The 14,591-nt window shown below is 42.6% G+C and overlaps 1 protein-coding gene across 5 annotated transcripts in view; it reads left to right on the forward strand.

Moving 5' to 3' along the window:
* Positions 1-14,591, forward strand: part of G2E3 (G2/M-phase specific E3 ubiquitin protein ligase) — a 52,253-nt gene that overhangs the window by 31,634 nt on the left and 6,028 nt on the right. For 3 of the 5 annotated variants that reach the window (XM_037900534.2, XM_037900533.2, XM_037900530.1), the window contains 6 exons: positions 1,138-1,262; positions 3,007-3,139; positions 6,658-6,804; positions 11,940-12,250; positions 12,988-13,169; positions 13,510-13,682. In XM_037900534.2, the coding sequence (XP_037756462.1) occupies positions 1,138-1,262; positions 3,007-3,139; positions 6,658-6,804; positions 11,940-12,250; positions 12,988-13,169; positions 13,510-13,682 (1,071 nt within the window). The remainder of the gene's footprint in view (positions 1-1,137; positions 1,263-3,006; positions 3,140-6,657; positions 6,805-11,939; positions 12,251-12,987; positions 13,170-13,509; positions 13,683-14,591) is intronic. The other 2 variants (XM_043548730.1, XM_037900532.1) reach the window with 1 other exon arrangement.

Raw genomic sequence — 14,591 nt, forward strand, 5'->3', positions numbered from 1 at the left:
AGCCTCTTTAAAACTGGATATTCTTCAAAACTGACTAGCATTCTAATCATTGCATTCAGATTTAGGCCTGGTCTACACTACACAATTAGGTCAATGTAAGCTGCCTTACATCAACCTAATTATGTCAGTGTCTACACTACAGCCTTGTCCTGCTAGTGTAAGTGCCCTACTACACTGATATAATAACTCCACCTCCATGAGAGGCATAGGGCTTATGACAGTGTAGTTAGGGCTACACGTATGTGTAGATACTGTGTTACTTGCATGGGCTGTGTTGCTTATGTCAGCTGTTAGCTGTGAAATTGACAAGAAAGCCGGGCAGCTAGAGCCCAGGTGCCCCTGGAGAGCGGGACCCCACTCCAGGCAGGGAGCTGTGTGCGGCTAGATCCTGCTCTCGGCAGGGAGCTGGGGTGAGAAGTCCACGTGGCTGGATCCCACTCTCGGCTCGCAGCCAGGGCAAGAAGCCCAGGCAGCTGGACCCCACTCCTGGTGGGGAATGGGAAGGAGAGAAGGCCTGGGAGGCTCCCTCCCAACCCACCACCTGGGAATGTTGGCTGTCTTGTCAATTTACAAGGCTTCCTGGTGCAGGATGGGGGCCAAGAAGCCAGGGCAGTTGAACCTCGCTTCTTGGGGGCAAGAAGCCCTGGGCAGCTCTGTCCTCCTGCCCACCAGTGGGGAACGTGGAGACAAGAAGACCTGCGTGGCTTCCCCCGCTCCTAGTGGTTAACAGGGAGACGGAGGGGGAGCACAGTCCACCAGGATTCTGTGGGGCAGCTGGGCTCCTGGCAGGGAGCTGCCAGCAGAGCCGGGAGACTCGGCTTACAGCTCCCCACACTGCCCCTCTTAGGTCAGTGGAAGTGCTCCTGTGATAGCTGTAAGATGACCTAATATAGGTTAACTTGAGTTTTTAGTGTAGACATACCCTTAGTGTGAATTGGGAGTGCACCCTCTTTGAAAGAGGATACTGTGCAACCCAAGGGGCTAACTATATATCATTTAACTAGAGTCTGGTAAATAATAAGGGATTTGTGGCTATCCTATAAGGGTAGGTGGATTGGATTTACTGCCCAACAGCCTTTGTTTTGACTTCTGTCGTTCCTCTGTTAATTCTAAGTACAGTGTGTTTTTTTCTTTTAGTAAATGGGAAATCAAATGCTGTCAGTGTTGTGGTTCCCGTGGAACTCATTTGGCCTGTTCCCCAATACAGTCATGGGAGGAAAACTGGGAATGTCTAGAATGCAGAAGTATCTTCGCTAAGTCAGGTAATATTATGAAATGCTGGGACATAGTTTGATGTTTGGGTTTTTTTAGGGCTGTCAAGCAATTAAAAAAATTAGTCGCGATTAATCGCACTGTTAAACAATAGAATACCATTTATTTAAATATTTTTGGGTGTTTTCTACATTTTCAAATATATTGATTTCAATTACAGCACAGAATACAAAGTGTACAGTGCTCACTTTATATTTATTTTTGATTACAAATATTTGCACAGTAAAAACCAAAAGAAATAGTATATTTCAATTCACCTAATACAAGTACTGTAATACAATCTCTTTATCATGAAAGTTGAACTTACAAATGTAGAATTATGTACAAAAAATAACTGCATTCAAAAATAAAACAATGTAAAACTTTAGAACCTATAAGTCCACTCAGTCCTAGTTCAGCCAATCACTCAGACAAACAAGTTTGGTTACAATTTGCAGGGAATAATGCTGCCCACATCTTGTTTACAATGTCAACTGAAAGTGAGAACAGGCGTTTGCAAGGCACTGTTGTAGCTGGCATCGCAAGATATTTACATGCCAGATGCACTAAAGATTCATATGTCTCTTCATGCTTCAACCACTATTCCAGAAAACATGCGTCCATGCTGATGATGGGTTCTGCTCAATAACGATCCAAAGCAGAGCGGACTGACGCTTATTTGTTCATGATGTTCATTTTCATCATCTGAGTCAGAGGCCACCAGCAGAAGGTTGATTTTCTTTTTTGGTGGTTCAGGTTCTGAAGTTTCCACATCGGAGTGTTGCTCTTTTAAGACATCTGAAAGCATTCTCCACACCTCATCCCTCTCAGATTTTGGAAGGCACTTCAGATTCTTAAACCTTGAGTCGAGTGCTGTATCTATCCTTAGAAATCTCACATCGGTACCTTCTTTGCGTTTTGTCAAATCTGCTGTGAAAGTGTTCTTAAAACGAACCTGTAGTGGGTCATCGTCCGAGACTGCTTTAATGGCAGAATGTGGGTAAAACAGAACAGGAGACATACAATTCTCCCCCAAGGAGTTCAGTCACAAATTTAATTAACGTGTTATTTTTTTAACGAGCCTCATCAGTATGGAAGCATGACCTCTGGAATGGTGGCCAAAGCATGAAGGGGCATATGAATGTTTTGCATATCTAGCACGTAAATACTTTGCAACACCAGCTACAAAAGTGCCATGTGAACGCCTGTTCTCACTTTCAGGTGACATTGTAAATAAGAAGCAGTTAGCAGTATCTCCTGTAAATGTAAACAAACTTGTTTGTCTTAGCAATTGGCTGAAGAAGAAGTAGGACTGAATGGAGTTTTAGGCTCTAAAGTTTTACATTGTTTTGTTTTTGAGTGCAGTTAGGTAAAAAAAATCGACATTTGTAGGTTAAACTTTCACAATAAAGAGATTGCACTACAGTAGTTGTATGAGGTGAATTGAAAAATATTTATTTTTCTTTATCATTTTTACAGTGCAAATATTTGTAATAAAATATAATATAAAGTGAGCACTGTACACTTTGTATTCTGTAATAGAAATCGGTATATTTGAAAATGTAGAAAAACATCCAAAAGTATTTAATAAATTTCAGTTAGTGTTTTGTTGTTTTTAATCACAGTTAAATTTTTTGAGTTAATCATGTGAGTTAATAGCAATTAATCAACAGGCCTAGTGTTTTTTATGTTTGTTTTGGGTTAACTTGACACCAGTATATTTTTCAGAAGAATAATCAGGATTTAATTGTACAGGGAATTACCAAAATCAGAAAAAACGCTCGTTGGCTACCTCAGAAAAAATAGACGTTACTGGTCATTTGTTGGAAGAGCCCTCTCCCAAGTGTCCCAGACAATCACCTGGATCCCAGCATGGCTTTCTTCTCAGGTGTGTAATTTTGCATGGGATGGAAGCAACTGCTTGAAAAAAATACAGAAGAAATATTTATATGAAATAGAAGAAAATATTTGTTTTATGAAATTTAGAATGTGAGAACACCACACTTATTTTCATCCTACAGCAAATACTTCCTTTACTGAATTGCAGAACTAGGCTCCCAGGCATCCATATTTATGAGTGAAGTAGTCACTTGTGGTACATGTTTCATGAGTTGGGCATAAACTTCTAGTTTTAACTCACTAACCAGAGACTGATATGTAAACCAGTCTATTGAATTAATAATCCTTCAGTTGAGCACTAAATTAAGTCCCCTTACAAAAGCAATATTGAAAGAAACTTGAATAGTTAAAGTTAGGCCATTTTTAGCTTAATTTTAATGATGCAGTGGAAAATTAGCTCTTAAAATGTATACCAAATTTCTTTTCTCTAGTAATAAAGTATATCTTAACTGCAGTTTTAATATTTTGTAGTTCAGTTTTGAAATTAAAACAAATGCAGCTGATAAGGTTCTCATAGCAATTGAAATATTAATTTATAAGGGCTTGCAGTTCAAAAATATGAGCCTGCCTTTATTACTCTTGTATTTATAAAGTTCTTTCATTTGCTTTTGAGGCAATTCCAAGAATTTCTTGCCTGCAGTATCTCATGATACTTTGTCTGCTTGTCATCTAAACAGTTAATGAAAACATTCATAAATATCAGAAAGATGGGCTGGAGGACTAATTATTTTTCTTTGAGTATGTGTCCGTGTGAAAAGCCTGTCTCTGTTTTTGGGGATCACTTTGCCCCTTTCCACCAGGCGTGGTTACTATCACAACAGACAAGTGGGTGTTGGGTGTCATCTCCCACAGTTGCTATGCTCATTTCCACACACAAACTACTTTCCCATTCCTCTTCAGGGACCCTTCTCCTGTGAGGCCATTACAAAAAGAAGTGGTCTTGTTGTTTTGTCTAGGAGCTATAGAGGAGATACCTCAAGAGCACAGGGGAGAGGCTTCTACTCCCAATATTTCCTTATCCCAAAGAAGAAAGGGAAGAGGGGGGTATCTTTATCCTACCCTAGACCTGAAGAGACTGAACAAATACATATGCCATCTGAGTAACGCGTGCTTCAACCGTCTCCGTCCTCATGATGGGTTCATGGCTCTTGATTTAGATATCCACTTGGCCTGCAGGAAGTACTTGAGATTCATGGTGAGGAGGGAGGAGCAAATAACTCTCAGTATAAGGTACCGCCATTCAGATTCTTCACAGCACTAAGAATCTTCACAAAGTGTCTAGTGATGTGCCTGAGAAGACTGTTTTCTCTGTGCTCTTACTAGTATGAAAATGAGTGAGCTCCAAGTATTTATGGTTGACCTTTCTTCCTTTCATAACATTTCATAGGACAAAGTGGTGGTGAAACCTTACCCCAAGTGCATCCCAAGGTGGTTTCAGATTTCCATCTGAACCAACCTATTCCCAAAGCCCAATGCTACATCAGGGGGAATTTACCTATGCGGGGTATCTCCAAAGCCTTATTTTACTCACTGACAGAACCAAACTGTTCAGGCATCTCCCTGGTTGTTTCTGGCTGTACCCAGCCATTCCAAAGGCCAGGCCATCTCATCACAAAGAATATCTAAGTGGATAACACAGTGTATCTTGCTGTGTTACCAGTTGGGTGATGTACCTCTTCCACTGAACAAGAATGCTTACTACACAAGAACTCAAGTGTCATTCTCTTCCAGCTTCAGAAATGAGCCAGTTTTTGAGATTCACAAGGCACCCGTTACATTTTGTGAAGCAGTGTACACTGGACTTAGCTGTCAGGGCAGATGCCATGTTTATTAGAGCAGTACTACAATTTGTTTGACTGATGCAGCTGATATGTCTCATCCCACTATCCAGAGGGGTTACCGCTTGCCAGTTACCTACCGTGGGATCCACACTGACATTTACACGAAGAAGGGAGAATGGTTACATACCCTACAGTAATTATGGGGGGTTTTTCAGATGTTGTCGTCAATGTGGGTTCTCAAAACCTGCACTCTATCCCCAGTTTATGAGCCACACCTAATGGCTTTGAATCGTGAGGGAACTGAGGGAGGATCACAGTTGCTCTGCCCTTTATGCCCTAACAAGTCCAGGAGCATGATAAGGCACAGAGTGCATGCACTGCCCAAAGAAACACCACTATTTTAAAAAGAAAAGGAGTACTAGTGGCACCTTAGAGACTAACCAATTTATTTGAGCATAAGCTTTCGTGAGCTACAGCTCACTTCATCGGATGCATTCAGTGGAAAATACAGTGAAACCTGTCACTATTTTAAAGAATCTGATACTGCACACTTGAGGTGCATGTGCACCTACAGTGGGACCCAAACTGATATCTCAAAGAACCCGAGTTACTGTAAGATAAGTAACCGTTGTTTATCATGGTGTAGTAACACACCTACTGTAGTTAAGGTTAAGTTACATTTTTGAAGGCTCCTGTGAGACTGCTGCCCTCATTCCATATGTACTAATCAGCTGGCATTCCTTCCCTTGGTTTCCGCAATACAAGAACACACATGTATGTGGCGGGAGATGGCAGTGCGATTTATCACCTCTGAACTGCAGGCTCTGGAAAGTTAAAGTTTCAGTGCTAAGGACTCAAATGCCAGGAAACTTTACTTTTTTATTTTATTTTATTTTTCTTTTGAGGGTACATGCAAGTTTAACTCTCCCTCTAGGGCATATAAGAGATCAAATAACTGATGACTGTTGTGCACAGAAATTGTACATGCAGCATTCCTCTTTCTTTCCTAGTTCTTGAGTGCTTAATTTTGCAACCTTAACATTGCTTTAATTTTTTTTGCATGTAAATATAGGAATTTTGCCATCTTTGGAGCTAAACAAAATCAGAATATGTGTAACTCTAGAAGACTTAACAGGAACTTACAACATTACTTAGTAATTAAAAGGCGAGATAAAAATTGCAGCAAGTTATTTCGGTAGTGTGTGTTGAGCTGGTGCCAACTAATACCAGCACTGGATCATACAATGCAGTCTACCTATTGGAGTAACATAACTTCATTTTTTATCATTACTTAATGGATCTCAAGGATTCTCAAATTTCAGTGTGTCCTATCTGGGATATAACACTGTAGAAAACCATAGAACAATTATGCACTGAAAAAATGAAAGTTACAATATTTCCAAAGACAGAATTTATTCCATTTTCTAGTGCTGAACGGTGGTGGTAATGTCAGCATTTCTGTGGTTCAGAAACTATTAGATTATATAAAATAGAGTTGGGTCTGAGGAATGCAAGGTAAATTATTGATGACAAAATTTACTTCAGTGTCTTCTAGTCGTTGGGGCAATCAATTATATGTTGAAAATTGTGGTAAAGAAACAGATTGATTCCATGGCTTTATAGTAATGTAGGGTTCATTAAATCACATTTGAGATAAACAGATCTACTATTACTTTCAAATGAATGTTTACATAAAGTTCAGAATGAGAAATTAATTTTGTAATAGCTTTTCCCCTTCCAGGTCACCAAAGATGTTGTGCCAGAATAGCTTGACTCCTTGTACATTATTAGACCTTCCAGCGTCTAATAAAATGGTTATGTCCATATCCCCGCTGATCAATTCTTCATCAAGGAATCTGTCAGTAAGAAGAATGTAAGTTAATATTTCTTTCATATCGAACAAGGCTCTCTAGATCGGGGTAGTCAATTATTTTTTTTTATCAAGGCTCAAATTTCTTGGTCAAGATCCAGACTCCAGAGAAATGTGTTTCACACTGCAATAACAGTGATAATAAGTAAATGAAAAGTGTTCTGTTCAAAAGCATCTGGCAGTCCGGGTCTTCTCTAGATTGTATAAAATGAAATGTATTTCCTCCAGGATGGATATGGATATATATATATATCCATATCTATCTATCTATATAGAAAGTGCAAAATAGAATGCTTAACCTAAGAACTTGCTGAAAATCCTGATTTATGAAGTTCTTCGATTCCATTCTAGGTGTGTGCGTGCCCACATTCACAGTTGTCAGAGACTTTTGCATTAGCAGTATCCATAGGGCTGTCTGTGGCACCCTCTGGAGTGCCACACTCATGCTGCGATATATCAGGCACCGCTGGCCCTACACCCTCTCCGTTCCTTCTTACCGCCCGTGACGGTTCGTTGTAGCGTCTGGTCTCGCTTAGGAAGAGCATTAGCGGTTCTTCACTGTTCAGGTCGTTCGCCTTTGTTATTTAGTCAGTGATTAGCTAGCTGTTAAGTGTTTTAGTAGTAGTTTAGTAGTTAGAGCCTGGGCTGGGACTTTGTCCTGGAGCGGGCATGCCCTGCTCCCCAGGCTTCAAGACACGTTCCGAGTGCAGCTGGCCAATGCCCATCAACAACCCACACGAGAGATGTCTGAAGTGCCTGGGGGAGTCCCATAGAAAAGACAAGTGCCAGATCTGCAAAATCTTTCACCCCCAAACTCAAAAAGAGCAGGACATTTGATTAAGGGTCCTCGTCATGGAGGCTGCTCTGCGCCCGGCATCGGAGCCTTCACACTCAGACTCCATGTCTGGTACTTCGGCATTGGCACACAGTGCTCCACTGGCACCGGCTTCTGCCCAGCACCATTCCCCCTTGCCAGTACCAAAGAAGCAGTCCATCGCAGGCACCGCATACGGTCGGGAAGAGGACCTCAGTTAGGCCTTGTGCCAGCAACAGAGGCTCTCAGGGGTATCTCTGGGGTCTACATACTCCTCAGCAGGCCAGAAAGCCATTCCGCCTCCACCGTCATCAAGGTCTTGGGGTACCCCTCGATCTGGCTCCTACAAAAAGAAGGACAAAGATGTGTTTTAAGCGACTCCACCAGTCGTTGTCTCCTCCACCTGCCGAGCCTGGTCCTTCCAGGGACCAAGGCAGCCAAAAGCAGTCATTTTGAGGGTGCGCACGAGGACGATGCCCCAGTTACTGTACCAGATCCGTTCCCCATCTTCCTCAACCCCCTCCGCCCTTTCCAGTCGGCCTGGTCCCATATCACTTTGGACCACTCGGTGCTCGACACTATCTTGTTGGGCTATACCCTGCAGTTTGTAGCCAACCAACCCTTCCATCCCCCTTCCCCATCCCTCTTCAGGGACCCTTCTCACGAACAGCTCCTCATTCACGAGGTCGAAAACCTCCTGTGCCTAGGGGAAGTGGAAGAGGTTCTGCAAGGCATGGAAGGAAGAGGATTTTACTCCCGCTACTTCCTCATTTTGAAGGCAAAAGGGGGCCTCGGACCTATTCTAGACCTGCGTCTCCTCAACATCTCTCTCAAAATGTTGAAGTTTCTTATGGTCTCCCTGGCCTCCATCCTCTCATCTCTGGATCCAGGACACTTGTACGCCACCCTCGATTTAAAGGACGCATATTTCCATATATTCCCGGGGCACCGGTGTTTCCTCCATTTCACCTTGGGCCAGCACAATTTCCAGTTCATGGCGATGCCCTTTGGTTTCTCGTCAGCTCCGAGAGTGTTCACCAAGTGTATAGCACCAGTGACTGCTTACCTGTGATGTCTGGGGGGGTCCAAATCTACCCGAACATCGACAACTGGTTGATAAGGGGCCAATCCTCGGATCAAGTGTGGAGGCATCTCGCTCTGGTCTATTCCACCTGTTGTGACCTGGGCCTAATAATCAACAACAAAAAGTCAACCCTCACTCCAGTGCAATGCATAAAATTGGGGCAGTACCCGATTCCACTCAGGCCAAAGCCTTCTTCCCCAAGATTCGGTTCTGAGCCATGGTGGACCTCATCTCGTCTCTGCGTGCCCATCCATTCACCACCACCCACATGTGCCTGAGACTGCTGGGTCACGTGGCAGCATGCATTTACATGGTTCAGCATACGCGACTCTGCCTTAGGTCCCTACAGGTGTGGCTGGTTTCGTTCTATGTACCCAATCGGCACAGTATGGACCGGGTGCTCAGGATTCCAGATAGTGTGTTGTCGTCCCTTACCTGGTGGCAAGATCCCGTGTCGGTGTTGGAGGGAGTCCAATTCACAGCCCCGGTCTTGTCGGTGATGGTCATCTCTCACGCTTTGGGGAGCCCACCTGGGCGATCTCAGTATTCAGGGCCAGTGGTCCATTCTCAGTTGGGCCCTGCACATCGACGTCAGGGAACTCGACGGTTCACCTAGCCTGGGAAGCTTTTCGAACTCACATACAAGGCTGGGCGGTTCAGGTCCTAACGGACAACAACACAGCCATGATCTTCTATATCAACAGACGGGGTGCCAGGTCATCTGCCCTCTGCCAGGAAGCGCTTCGGCTCTAGGATTTCTGTCTGCAGCACAACATCCATCTTGTGGCTGCTCACCTCCCAGGGGCCAGGAACACTTGGGTGGTCCGCCTCGGCAGGACATTCTCGTCTTGCCACAAGTGGTCCCTTCACCTGGAGGTGGTCAGCTCTATCTTCCACAGGTGGGGAACTCCCCAGGTGGACCTATTTGTGTCCAGGCAGAACAGAAAATGCCACATCTGCTGCTCATTCCAGGGCAAGGATAGGGAATCACTGTCAGGTGCCTTCCTCATCCTGTGGTTGGGGGCTCTGATGTACTCCTTCCCTCCCGTGCCATTGCTCCAAGTCCTCATGAAGATCAAACAGGACACGGAAGAGGTCATCCTCATAGTGCCGGCGTGGCCACACCACACTGGTTCAGCGCCCTGCTGGATCTCTCGATGGCAATCCTCTTCCCGATGCCGCTCAGGGCAGACCTGTTGTCCCAGAATCACGGCAGTCTCCTGCCCGTGCACCAGGTGGCGCTTCATGTGCAAGAATGGCAGTGCTTTTCCGAGGTCCAGTGAGTCCTGCTGGGCAGTAGAAAGCTCTCCACCAGGGCCACCTACCTGGCCAAATGGAAGCGATTCACATGCTGGATGGCGAATAAGGGGGTCTGTCCTGAGCAAGCCCTGTTGCAGCTCATTCTAGACTACCTCTTGCACCTCAGGTTCCAGGGCTTGTCACTCTCATCTGTCAAAATCCATCTAGCAGCCATCTCAGCCTTCCACCCACCACTTGAAGGCAGGTCGGTTTTCTCTCAGGATATCACAGCTGGATTCCTTAAGGGCCTGGAGCACCTCTACCTGCATGTCAGGGATCCTGTTCCTCTGTGGGACTTGAATCTGGTCTGTCACGGCTTACAGGTCCCCCCTTCGAGCCTCTGACTTCCTGCTCTCCTTCTCCTCTCCTGGAAGGTGACGTTTCTGGTCGCGGTGATGTTGGCCTGCGGGTATCTGAGATTTGGGCACTCACCTCAGAACCATCTTACATGGTCTTCTACAAGGACAAGGTCCAGCTAAGACCACACCTTCCTTCCCAAGGTAGTTTCTCAGTTTCATTTTAGCCAAAACATTTACTTACTGGTCTTTTTTCCAAAGCCGCAAGTCTGAGGAAGAGTGCAGGCTGCATGCCCTGGACCTCCAGAGGGCTCCAGCCTCTATATTAGCCTCTCTAATTCTATATTGACAGGACCAAACCATTCTGTAAGTCGACGCAATTATTTGTCTCTGTGGCCGACAGGCTGAAAAGTCACCCTGTTTCCACTCAGAGAATTTCCTCCTGTATCACAGCCTGCATTCGCTTCTACTATTGTCAAGCAAAGGTACGGCCTCCCAGCAATCATCACTGCCCACTCTACCAGGGTGCAGGCTTCTTCGGCAGTCTTTTTGGCCCAAGTGTCTATTCAGGGCTGCCACCTGGTCATTGGTCCATACCTTCACATCCCACTATGTGCTTACCCAGCAGGCCTGGGACGATGCTGGCTTCAGTAGTGCATTACGGCAAGCCGCCAAGCGGTGAACTCCAAGCCCACCTCCATAGATACTGCTTGTGAGCCACCTAGAATGGAATCAACATGAGCAAGCACTCGAAGAATCAAAAACGGTTACCTATCTTTTGTAACTGTTGATAAACAGTTACAAAACACTTGGCTTTTAAGTGTTTATCTTTACTAGCGTCCAGAATGTTCATGTAACTCCATCAGGGCAGTATGTTCCAATGTACTTGTTACAGTCTGTGGTCCTTTATAGGGTTGCCACTTGTCTAGGTTTTCCCCAGGATCATCCTTTTTTTGAGATAAGTAACTTGAGAAATTTCTAAGGGTGCTCTGTACACCTGGCAAGCTGTCCAGTTTTATGGGCTCAGGCTCATCTCAGATGTTGTCCCCCTTTTTTTCTTCTTTTTGTACTGCAGAGGGGGCAACACTAGCTTTTAAGGTTAAGGAGTTGTTGTCTCCAGGCAGTGCAAGTGATGGCAAGGGGTCTGTCAGTCAGTCAAGCATCACGTGACTACTTGCTGGAGAGTATCTAAAGGAAAGTTCTTGGCTTATTCTCAGGAGAACAAGAGTTGAGAGAATACCTTGAGAGAAGTCCTAGGGGATTGCCAGGAAAGACTACCAAGAGGGAAGGATGTATCCTCTCACTACATTTTTGGTGGGAAGTGGGACAAGCCTCCATTACCCAGTGTCTTGTGTTATTTTGAGACTCTTGTATCTTGTGTTAATTAATAAAACCAGCCCTGAGAAAATGGACATGGCACTGAACTTGAAAGTTTGGGCTTTATTTTGACTATTCCAGCTGGTGAGTCTGCCCATTGGCTTGCAGTAACTGATAGGAACTTGCTAAAATTTCAGTAGCCACAGATGGGGTGACAGAAGGATAGACTTTCTGATTCAGAAAAGTTGATCTACGATTCCTTATACTGTAATTTTCAATAACCATATATCCTGTTTCATTCAGAAATGTGCTCGTTTGTGTCTTGTAGGCAACTAAAAATACAAAAAAGAGAAGCTTCTAATATACTGAGGGAATTAAAGTTACAGGTTAATACAAAAACCACAAGACTGAACATCAACAGAGACAATATCTGGAATAGTGCCTTAAAAGGATTCAGAGGGCGAAACTTCAATGCTGCAAACACTATGGAAGTGAAGTTCACAAATTGCAAGGGTAGAGTAGAGACAGATGCTTTTCATGGATCAAAGCATGAGTTTTTCCGATTATTAATGCTTCATCTTCAGAACTCATCACTATTTGAGGGCTCTTCCTCAAAGAACTTATCTCTTGATTCTCAAGGTAAATACAGCATAAATTTTATAGTAAACAGTCTGTCAAAAGTAATTTTCAGTATAATAGACACCTGGGGGTGGGGGGGAACAACCCTGTTAATTCTGATAACAAGATAAAATGACCGGGAGCCCCACAAAATAGAAGTAGATGTGTACCAAACTAATTTTTCCTTTTACTATTTTTAAAAAGTGAGTTTTGGGGTAAGAATTGGGCAATGAATAAGTTGTCTAAGTTCTTTACTACTGATTTGGTGTGGTTGGAATACTTGATAGTAACATTACTATATGGATGTAGACTTGCAATCAAACTTGGAACTCTTGATCTCTGGACCTAAATAAGTTGAAACAGGAAACACTCAGTTTACCTTTTCTCCGAAAGGGTACCTTTTCTTCTTTTCACTTTCTCTTCCCCCTATTTCTTCTTATCTGTCTCCTCCACTCCACTGTATTTATTACTTCTCCAGAGCTGCTTGAAGTGCTATTTCCATGCCTCAGAGCTGAGTGCTGTGTAGGATAGAGGGGGGGAGCTCCACTGTGATTGGGCTTGGCTTGGCTTGAGGAGGGATGGAAGGATGGAGCAGAGAGCAAGTTGCTCCTTCTCTTGGTCATATCCATGAACTTTTGTCAGTGTTATTGTCTCAGCCTTAAGAGTTTGTCTTGTATGCATATTAATATGAGAGAGTAGTGATAACTGTTGCAGATCATAGTTCATTATTAATTCAACTATACTTTCTTTATTTGCAGCTATAAAAGAGAATTTATACTATGAAGCTGGCAAAATGATTGCAGTTTCTTTGGTTCATGTTGGTGTACCTCCCAGTTTCTTTTCCAAAACTCTGTTTAACTGTCTTGTTTATGGACCAGAGAATGTGAAACCAAAAGTGGAAGATGTTGCAGATTTTGATGTAGCACAAACAATAAAAATGGTAAATAAAGTGCCTCACCCAATGGTGTTCTCTTGCTTTGGAGCCTTGAAATGCTAGATTTGAGATTAGACTTTGTGATAGGCATGTTTCTGGCAAGTATTGAGGAATAGTATATGATGGATCAAATTCAATGTATGACTGTTGTCCTTTTAACATACTCCCCATCCTGTTGGCAATACATATGCCTCAGCCAAAGCTGCTCAGACACTAAGATTATGGGGGTCGTAGAAGTACTTGCTAGGAAGAGATTACTGATTCCAGACTTCTAAATTTTATATTTATTGATGGAACATATATGAAGCAAACAAATACCTAGTAAATGTTTTATTTCCTGCTATAGATAAAATCATCAAGAACTCTGGCCAGCTTAAAATCTACAATAAGTGACTGCTATGAATATCTTACTATTGCTGGATGTTTAAGACCTATGACAACTCTATGTGATAAGGATATGTTGGTGAACGACTTACTGATCTATCATGTAATTAAGCGAGTTCATTCACCTTTTGAAAGGTTTGTTTGGTTGTGAAAGTTTAAAGTAAATACTTTAAAGTGCATTTTTATATTAAAATATTGAGAAGCATTGAAATTGCTTACGACTAATTGTGGAATAAGGTACTACTCAATGTGGGAGAGGCTATAGTAATTGTGCATGCAAATTTTGTACACAGTTGCATGTACATTTTTGGGCATGGGATCATGCACACTGAATTCTACAAACCAGGTCTTGTACTGCATTATACATTTTTCTGAAGTTGTTTTGGATAGCCAAATAGGGTTAAAACTATGTTGGATTCCTACCCACCTGTCTCCCCTCCCTTTAAGTTTACTTTAGATTTTAATATAACTATCACATTTAGTTAAAACTAAAGTTTGAAACACATAATCTGTCAGCATATAGTAGAGAATTCAGATCTGTAAACCTGCCAGTCCTTATAAACTTCTAATATCCTTTAGTATCTACAAAGAAGCCAAGAGAAACCACTATGGAGCAAATCAAGGAAGTTCAATATTTAAGAATTTTATAGTTTAGTCCTAAAAGGACAAAAACCCAAATTATAAATTTTATAAAAATATTTTTTATAAAACCTAATATTAACAGATGTCTCCTCAATTTTTGAAAAAAATAAAGTAAATTTTTTAAAAACAAACATTCCCAGGCAGTCAAGGAACCTGAAAGTGGCAGATTTAATTGTGTTTTTTATAGTGTAAACCAAGAGAGATGCAAAAAACCCCTCTACTTGTAACTGGATTTTCAAAACTGTTACATTTTTAACAATCTAAACTGGTGTTGGTAACATAGGTTAAAAAAAAATTAAATGAATACTGTAAATGTAAAGTAGGGAAATACTTCTCATAGGCAGGACTCTCATAATTATAGAAAACTTATATGTACCAGCTTTCATAAAACAAAATGTATTG

This window comes from Chelonia mydas, chromosome 6 (assembly GCF_015237465.2).
Source record: "Chelonia mydas isolate rCheMyd1 chromosome 6, rCheMyd1.pri.v2, whole genome shotgun sequence".
NCBI lineage: Eukaryota > Metazoa > Chordata > Testudines > Cheloniidae > Chelonia > Chelonia mydas.